This window comes from Gadus macrocephalus, chromosome 4, assembly GCF_031168955.1.
Source record: "Gadus macrocephalus chromosome 4, ASM3116895v1".
In the NCBI taxonomy this organism is placed as follows: Eukaryota; Metazoa; Chordata; class Actinopteri; order Gadiformes; family Gadidae; genus Gadus; species Gadus macrocephalus.
Genome location: NC_082385.1, coordinates 627994 through 638001, shown reverse-complemented (window position 1 = coordinate 638001; position 10008 = coordinate 627994). Strand labels below are relative to the sequence as shown.

The 10008-nt window shown below is 49.1% G+C and overlaps 1 protein-coding gene across 1 annotated transcript; it reads left to right on the top strand.

The window, feature by feature from the left end:
• Nucleotides 1–2175: 2175 nt before the first annotated feature.
• On the top strand, nucleotides 2176–5578 carry igf1 (insulin-like growth factor 1). The gene is given in 8 exon segments (XM_060051029.1): nucleotides 2176–2193; nucleotides 3041–3056; nucleotides 3570–3649; nucleotides 3651–3719; nucleotides 3722–3776; nucleotides 3779–3810; nucleotides 4010–4045; nucleotides 5376–5578. Coding segments are annotated over 8 exon segments (366 nt in total). The 3' UTR covers nucleotides 5436–5578.
• Nucleotides 5579–10008: the final 4430 nt, after the last annotated feature.

Genomic DNA, 10008 nt, shown 5'->3' with positions numbered 1-10008 from the left:
AAGGCGGAAGAAAAGTCCAAACGAGAAAAAAAAGAAAACGCGTTGAACAAAGAGGCGCCTGATGGAGCGGCCGCGGAGACGACCCCGCCGCCGCTCCACCCCGGCATTGTGACGGAGAGGTGGAGCCAGGACGGTTCTGGTGGTCGAAGGCGGAGGAGGAGGAGGAGGAGGAGGAGGAGGAGGAGGAGGAGGACATCTGCAGAAATAAACTGAACTTTGACCTTTGTAAGGGTTCAGCAACTCGCTAATCCCATCACTGCAGGAACACAGGAAGTGACATCGCTAGCGCACGCTGCCAAGAAACACATCAAGGGGTTGATGTTGTTGAAAAGGTGTGTGGTATGTGTGCGTGTGTGTGTGTGAGTGTGTCTGTGCTTGCATGTGTGTGGGGATCGGGTATCGAACCCTGAACACATACTTTGATTTAATTGTGGGCCACACAAGGTTCATAAGCAGTGAACCTGCCGCGGCTGAAAATATGGGGAGGGAGGTCTGACCAGGCAGGCCTTTGTGGTGCCGGTGATAAAGAAGGAGTTTCCCAGTGCTTAAAGCAGCTTTTGTAGTCCCAGGCTGCTTGTAACTGCCTGACACTAAGCATGCACAGGCTCCAGGAATCCACTAGTTGTAATTGTCCACTGCCAGACAGTAAAACTACAATCTCCCCACGCTCCACGCAGGAATTTGGAAATCCGGCTATTTTCTCTCTCTCTCTGCCCCCTCCCTATATCTCTCTCCCTTCTACCCTATCTCCCTCACCCCCTCTCTCTCTCCCTCACCCCCCCTCTCTCTCTCTCTCTCTCTCTCTCTCTCTCTCTCTGCACATCCGAGTGGCCTCTCGAGTAGGTTGGCATCCATAATTAAAAAAGAGCAATAATAAAAGCATTAGCGGGATCATGCAAGTCAGGTTCACTCAAACCAAGCAGGCCTCAACCACATCCATTTCTCCACTGTATGTGTCGGCCATTATATCCCATATGCAATAGTTAGTATTTTATCATTTGAACGCAGCAAATCATTGAAGATGAACACATTTCTACACTTTTCTTCAACAAATGTCATATTTAACACGTTTTAAAGTGAACAACTGCTGTCCCATTTCAAGGTTCATGGTCATCTGTGACCCCCAAAAAAAAAAAATCTGAATGGATTAGGTAGCGGGACACTCGTTATTAATCCAAATTGTTGTCAACAACATTCCGTAAAGGAACACGAGCACTGGATAATGAGGGATTACTGACCGATCTTCTGAGATAGCAACTCCACATGTGAAGTTCTCACAAAGCCCGTTAGGCCTCTGACCCTCCCCTACACTTTACAACTGGGGCAAGATTATTCTCCCTCCCACACACTCTCCCAGCTGCTCAGACAGCCGGGATGCGAGCTATTCTGAGGATCATTTGTCTTTGTTTAGAGGAAGATCGGAAGGCCATGGTGGAGCCTTGGCCCCGGATACCTTTTAATGTATAATCACCGATATCGGACTAAAACATCGCTTTAATTGTCCGATATCGGACGATAATTTCAAGTGTTTTGCTCAGGTGCTGGTCGGGCCCCACTGCAGATGGGAGGCTGGACGGTGAACAGACCACAGGCTACTCAAAGCACCTCACAAGTATTGCATCACATTCACCCATTCATTTCCACATTCACCCATTAATTAAAACATTCATACCCTGGCGGCGGTGTCAACCCTGCAACACACAGACACTTGGTTAGGAGAGAAGAGGAGTAGAACCAGCAACCTTCAGGTCACCAGACAATCTGCTTCCTACCTCCCAATCTTCTGCCACTTGGTCTGTTGGGAATGATGTTATGATGCAGTCACGTCCGCTGAAGGAACTGATGATTCAGTAAAGAGTATGGAGGCGTACAGATCACTCAACATGCAGGGGTACCAGGAGAGAGAGAGAGAGAGAGAGAGAGAGAGAGAGAGAGAGAGAGAGAGAGAGGAGAGAGAGAGAGAGAGAGGAGAGAGAGAGAGAATGAAACCTCCACTCTTGATTCAGAAACCGTGTTGTCGGGACAAGGCAGTCCAGGAGCAGAAGTTAATGCTCTTTGTCAGCACTGGCTGGCTTCCGAGCCAAGAGCTATTAACTCTGAGAGGGAAAGCATTTCCTTCTTGTAAATGCCATATTAAATTATTATTATTCATCTGGTAACAGGGAAAGGCCCATCATGGCTATATTGCCCAAGGTGATCGGGGAGTTGTAAATGGAGAGAGTTTTTTTTTTATCGTGTTTTATTTTGCCTCCTGACAGGAAGCAGGGGGCGGTTCCTCCGGTGGGGTTAATAGACGCAGGAGGTGTACAGCAGGGAACTGCCCGCCGTCGCCATGGCAACCGCGGATGTTTCCCCCGCGCAAGTTAAACGACAGGGGCGACTAAAGTTCACGAGATCTTCGTTTTGAGCTCCGCGTTTAAAGCGTTTAAGGCGTCAAGCCACATCGGTACCCGGGCTTGACGATGAAACCATCGTCTTTTACACTTTTTTGTTTGAATTTTTCCGAGGAAAAGTTTGAAGGTCGGATCTGGGCTCACCTTTTCCCAAACAAGTGGAGTAACCTACGTTAAGGGAAACCACTGGTGGAGTAACCTACGTTAAGGGAAACCACTGGTGGAGTAACCTACGTTAAGGGAAACCACTGGTGGAGTAACCTACGTTAAGGGAAACCACTGGTGGAGTAACCTACGTTAAGGGAAACCACTGGTGGAGTAACCTACGTCAAGGGAAACCACTAGTGGAGTAACTACGTTAAGGGCAGAGAAAAACACATACAAGAACGAAGAGGAGGTAGTGGAAGAGGAGGAAGAGGTGGAGGCGAAAGAGGAGCAGGAGGAGGAGGAGGAGAAAGAGGAGGAGGAAGAGGAGGAGGAGGAGGAGGAGGAGGAGGGCCAGTCCTCAAACAGGTTGATGGACTTTCAGGGGTTGTTATTTCAGCATTACCTCATGGTGAACACACAATGTTGTCAGAACGGTCAAACAGGATTTTTTTAAAATTGTCTCTAACTCCATTCCCCCCCATTTTTTACTGCGTTATCAGATGCCAAAAAGTGCCTGTACAGTGTAATGTGATACACTGTAAATCTACACTGTAGAAATCTGTGTCGTGAATATGTTTTCCTACGTATAATGCAGTCATCAGTTCCACTCCGGTCGTTATGGTTCGGCGGGTAGAGCGCTCGTGGTTTGGCAGCCTAACAACTTCTCTGAATAATTCACCTTCTAGATTTACGACTTAGGCGTAAAACAAAATGGGGTGAAATGTCTGTTTTATGGTTGGGGACGTCTGGAGCGATACTTTTGGTGGTTGAAAGTCTTGCTTTGTCCTTTCCACTAACGCGTCGCGTGGATTCAAAGGGAAGGCGTGATGCTCAGCGTCTCTCCAAGATAGGGAGAGTACTGCCTCGTCGCGGTCGTAGACACCGGAACCCATGTGGTCGACGTCAAAAACTGTTGTATGTAGACGTGTGTTAAGCGGTACGGAATGTCAGTCCTACACGTCACATGCGTAACTTCTAACTGATCACACCCTCCGTCCACTCACCAGTCTTTCTTCCCGTGATGCTCAGGTAAACCCACGGGCTATGGCCCCAACGCGCGCCGGCCCCACAACCGCGGCATCGTGGACGAGTGCTGCTTCCAGATCTGCCGAGCTGCGGCGCCTGGAGATGTACTGCGCGCCCGCCAAGACCAGCAAGGCGGCGCGCTCCGTGCGCGCCCCCAGCGCCACACCGACCTGCCGCGAGGGGCCAAGGTAGCAGCGAAGGACCGCCGGACGCCGCGCAGCAGCCGGACAAGGCCAAGCACAAGGTGAGGACCGCCGCACGCCGCCGCGGCCCGGACCGGCCCACCGTTTGGGGTTCTCTCGGTGTGTGCCGGGTAAGGCTACCGGTCGACACGGTGATGAAGTTTGGCCCGTTGGTCGTCGTGCAAGGCGCGTTGTTGGAACCAACAATGATTGTGTTTGTATTATGTATTTATTAAAAGGGAATTGTTCTTCTCCCCACAGAGACCTTTATCTGGGCATAATCCTTCATCCTGCAAGGTACGTACGGAATCGATTCGACACTCTACTGTACTCTGTATTACCAATGACAAATCCCATGAGTGTGGATGAGAATGCGAGCATGAACATGAGAGATGAGGGTGAGGCCACTGGGTCCATATGGGCCAAAGTAAAGCGATTCTTAGAATAGAAAATACTACTAATGAGACAACCTTATTTGTAGCAGACTTAACTACCTTAAAAGGTGTAAAGACCATCTCAAAAATGGTTATGCCAAGAGTTGATAGTGGAGGGGGATTTTACCCTCCTTTGTCAGTCGTATGCCGTAACCAAACCCAATTATCAAACATTATTATTGATAATTGATAATTAACATTATGAAGCGGCAGGGTCTGCATCACTGCGGCCACTCCCTTCAGGACCATCATCACGGCAGTGCGTCACCAAACTCTCCTCTCAGTGAAAACTAGATGACATTGTACTACGTCAATGCAGCCATTCTTTGAGTACCCCTTCCAAGTGCAACCAGAGAGAGGGAGCTCATGAGGTCTAAATGCAGACATTGTGTCACCCCCCCCCCCCCCCGCCCCCCAACCCGTCCAAAAAAACTGTCACAGAGCTGGCTGTGTTGGGGCGGGGTATTCCTTTCAAGAACCATATTTTTTTGGTGCTCTTTGCCCCTCTCTTTAAAAAAAGGAACCATTAGCGGGAGCTTTCCTTACTAAGTGGATTCTGCGGTCGGCTCGCTGGCACTCTCCGTCTCCCCAGGCACAATCTCCACTTTCCCCCGCCTACATCGCAGCCCCACATCTCTGCCATCTCCATGTTTGATGCATGCGGTGATGCCACCCGAAACGAGGCCCGCGCGCAGCACACACGTGCACGGCCTGCGTGTGTGCGCGTGTGTTGGTGTGTCTGCGTTTGAAGTGTTTTTGATCGGAGAACCGGCTCGGGCCGGTCCTCGTTTCATTCGAAGGCTGCAGCGTGAACGCTGTTAACGGCTCCACTCATAAAACAATTGTGTCAATCAAAGCTAGTTTCAAATAGCTTCACTTCTTGAGTCTCTTCTAACGACGTTGGTTCAATGCGGTTGGTTTCATGACCGGGGCGAGTAAAAACATCTGTGTGGGGGATCGGCTTCGCTCTGGAGGTAGAGTGGGTTGGTTGGAACGTTGCTAGTTTAGATCCCCGGCTCCTCCTAGCTGAGTTGAGGTGTCCCTGAGCAAGACGCCTCACCCTGACTGCCCCTGACGAGCTGGCTGTCGCCTTGAAAGGGTGACTCACTGAATGAATGTTTGTACGTTTCTTTGGATAAACGTGTCTGCTGAACGCCCTCAATGTAAATGTAAATGCTGTGCTTCGTCTGTAGGAGGTGCATCAGAAGAACTCAAGCCGGGGGAACTCTGGAGGCAGAAATTACCGCATGTAGAGAAGAAGAAGAACCAGAAGAAGAAGGAGAAGGAGAGGAGGAGACGAGCCGGCGGACACGGAGGGATAATGCCAGTGGAGCAGAGTGGGAGAGAAGGGAGTTGTCTTACGCGACCCCCAACGTGCAGCGCCTGTCGCCTGTCACTGTCAGGAACAAAAGGAGGAAGAGCGAAGGGAGGAGGGGACGCCACCAGAGACTCCCGCGGGGCTAAGGGGGGCTTATGAGGGGATGGCTACACTGCACCACACCACTTCTGCAAGAGGAACCGGGCGTTGATGCAACGTCAAACAAATGTAGTTTAGCTGCTGAGACACGCAAAGAAAACAAGGTTTTCGTATACCTCTCCATGTATAACAAAACACCCCTCCCCCCACCCCCCTTTTGCCCTCCTGCCCACCCATCCCCACGCGCCGCCTCTCGCCTCGGCTCCTCCCACTGACCCGGTGGCAGCCAATGGGAATCAGCGGGCAAATCCACCTGGCCCCGAAATCCCTGAACCTTCGAGAAAAGTTCATTCTGATTGAGTCACGCTTGGTTTCGCACGTACAAACACCCACACACACACACACACACACACACACACACACACACACACACACACACACACACACACACACACACACACACTATCTATCTTTAGTCGGTATCAAAGAGCAGAGTACGACGGCCAAAAGTGGAGCCCGTCAGAACGTCGTCATACGCCACGCATCACTGGCGACATAATCAGCCGCTTTATCTGGACTTTATCTGGACTTTATCTGGACAGGACGTCAAAACGGCCCCCAGTCTCTTCTGCAGAAGGAAAAGGCTTTGTCCTTCAAACCAGTTTCACCTCAAGTTTGAGGAGGGTGAAGACATTTCACATGTCTTTACTCACTTTGGCAAAGCCATATGGAGCTGAAAGGAATGAAATCTATGCAACCCAAAAGGGCAATTGCTTGGTTGACATTGCTGCTTTGATTCAAAGTGCATTTCTTTGTTGACTAGATTCAAAGTGCTTTTATTTTTATTTTGAGGAAAAAGTGTGGGAATAATTCAGATAACTGAGTACTATTACAGTTTCCTATTTAATAACTAGCTGAAAATCCTATCTTAACCACCAGGCCATAATCATAATGAATATTAAAGTTGTCCTGGGTCAATGCCAATGATGCTCACGACTCATTCAATGTTTGTTATCTTCCAGAAGAAGGTTTTTGTTTATTCATTCATGTTTTTAGTTGTTTTTCTTTCAGTAGCCTGCTAGTGCCATATAGTTAATGGTTGATCATCCATGGCATTTATCAGATATTAGTTTAGTGGAGCCAAGACCTTTGCCTTTTCAGAATCCCCAGTCCTGATCCGCAACCCAAACCCGAGCAGAGCTCAGCAGAACCCAAGCTCTCGGAACACACATTCAGTAGCAATACTGGGGCAAAGTGAATGATGCAAGATTCACTGTAAAATGACAGATGCGTCTGCTCAGCGGACGAGTCCTACTGGATCACATGCAGACTGTCCGCAGACAATATATGCAGACACAAACACACACACACACACACACACACCATACACACACACACACACACATACACCATACACACACACACAATGTAGGTGAGTGAATTGTGCAACTATGAGCAAGGTTCAAGCTCAAACACACACTCACACTAGAGATACACAGACACGAATACAAACACGTATTGACTAGACAGGTTCCCGTCAAATAAAGCCTTTTCGAGGAAACAGTTTGTGTTCGGAAGAAAGTAAAGGCTGTATACACACGCCTGCCCCCCCCCCCCCCCCGCCTGCCCCCCCCCCCCCCCCCCCCGCCCCCCCCTATTCCAGTTACCTTCTCGGTCATCCCACATCCGCCGCTGCGATCTCCGTCTACATAACGTATAATCCAACTATCTCCCCCCCTACAACCACCAACTCCAACCAAAGCCCTCTCCGATCCACACCCCTTCCCCCTCCTCCACCACCACCACCACCCATCTATAAGCAGTATCCTATGCATTCTTTCACTATCATTGTACACGATGGAGACTCCTACTATAACAAAGCTGTATCACACAGGCCCTCCCTCCCCCTCCCCTATTCACTGTATAATGGTGCTATTTTGTAGGTTGTTACTTAGGCGGGAGATGGCAGGCAGAGACAATAGAGACGGCCGGGCTGACGAGTTTACCCCTTTGCACAGCCTTGAGGCCTCCCGTTTACTAGTGTTTTTATTTGTAAAGCTGTTTTGAACAAGGTCAGAAAGCAGGAAGGGGGGCAAATGTATTTGTGTGAATATCTGTGAATGCATGGAACGTGTATCATGTTGTCCCAAATGCTATTTTTTTCTACTGTTTTTAAATTATTGTTTCTCGATAACGAAGAAAAGAAAAATCCCTATGCCAAATAACTTGACAGGAGTACTGTGAAGAGTGGTCTTCCAATGTTTGAGTCATTGTTCGAGTCATGGTGTACTTTTGTCTCGCAGTACGTACACGTAGACCTCACTGAAAGGCAATGTATTGAAATTCAAGAAAACAACAAACCATGCATTCTTCTTTTGAAAAACCTAATCAATCACCACTTCCTTTGAAAATGATCACCCAATAGTACTTGCAGACAACTGTTAACAAATTTAGGATGGAAGCAATCCGCTGGCAAAGTCTGACTAACCAACATGACAGAATATACAACACAATACATTTGACATGATCGTAATAATTATATCATCTTTTTCTATCGCCCACTGTATACCAAAGATATTTTTGATGGAAAAAGCCTCACTCTAAATTATCATTCGCCCCATTGTCCACTGTTGGCCAGCTCATAAAAAGAAAGAACGATAATTCCTATTTATAATAATACTTCCATTACAGCTACAATACGCCCAACAGACATTGTCCCCGGTTCGTCGCAATAATCATGCTAGCTTGTTTTCAAAATGACCAGCTAGCATCGTCCACGTTTAAATGTTGGCTAAACCAAGAAACAGCCACTGATATCTCCTAACATCAGCGCAACAAAGAACAAACACGATCAAAACGCTTTGAATTTCCCAATCTTTGAGTGTCCCAACTTGTGCTGTCAAATGTCTGAAACCATATTCAAATTAATTGTATTTCTTTGTTGTTTGATGTTGTAATGTTTTTGCTAAATGCTCACATTTGGGAGAACCCCCCCCCCCCCCCCCCCTCTTAAGTCTCTCCCAAATGACCTGACCCGAGTAGGACACTTCCACGAGCTCACCTCTCCAAACACCCTTCAAGGACTAAAGCGTCCGTTTGCGTTGCAGCGCTTTACAGCCTTCTGTCGATAAAGTTTTAAAAATACAGACAAATTGTTCACCGTTCCTGCTGAATAAACCACTTGTCACCATCACAGGAGGGCTGTTTGTTTTCTTTCACGCAGCAACGCATGCAGCACGCCACGAGAACGTCAGCTCATACATTAGTCTTTTAGAGCTCAGGGACAACAGACTCACACATTTATTGGCCGCCCTCAGCCCAGAGCGTCTCACGGTGAAATCAGACCGGCCACAGATCACTAATGAGCAGGTGAGGGAGCAGCAGGGGGCCGGGGGGGGAGAACTGGGGACACCATATAACCAACACACCATTACTCTTCTGGAGGAGGAAACATTTCTCTCCAGAAATGAACCAAACTCATAAACATGTAACCAGTGGATGAGGTCAATTGAGTTGCAAATCCAGTTTGGAATCGTGTGTGTGTGTGTCCGTTTCTGTGCGTGTCTGTGTAAGTATGTGTGTGTGTCTGTGATTGTGTGTGTCTGTGTGTAGGGGGGGGGGGGGTCTCGATAGCACCTCAGGGTAGCGTCCTTTACGGGCGATGCTCTCTGCGGAGGTGCAGAGAGCTGATGCTCGTTGGGCTGTCGGCGCGTCCTCTTCGTCTTATTGAACGTACGGCACCGCGCTGAAACCATCCTCACCAGTAAATTAGAGCAGCTGGCGCGCGTTGGGGGGGGGGGGGGGGCGGGGGGATGAGGAGCAGAAATAGTTGGAATTGACCCGGTTTGGCCGTGCATGTGTTATTGCATCCATTCTGGATGACGAATACAGGATCAATTGTCCCGGCGCCCGCGGCCCAGTGGCAGGGTGCAAGCTTGCAGGATTTAAGGGTTGAAATAAATCAGCGACATGTAATTCCAAGAACCGTTGTGTGGACTGAGGAGAGGTGCATCGGACGGACGGACGGACGTTCTTGTGCAGTTTGAGGTCACTTCTTGAACACCAACCTCGGGGCCACATGACCCCAACGTGCTCTCTGATTGGGTGTTCTGGGTTCGGGGGGGCGGCGAGCTGATTAGAGATTAGACCAACGTGCCGCGGTGGATTAACATGTGCAGCGTGACCATGTTTGAAAAACCTCAGGAACCGGGAAGGTTCTCCTGAGAACACGATCCCCCTCTGCCCATTGATCCCGACCGGAGCGCTCTGGGTTTTCAGTGCATCTGAGGACACGGGCTCCGCTGGACCCGGCTCGGAAATATAATCTTTCTACACTCTTCAACTCCCCCCCACCGCCACCTCCCTCCACCCCCCCAAACTTGTGCACACAATTGTCTTTTGAATGACCT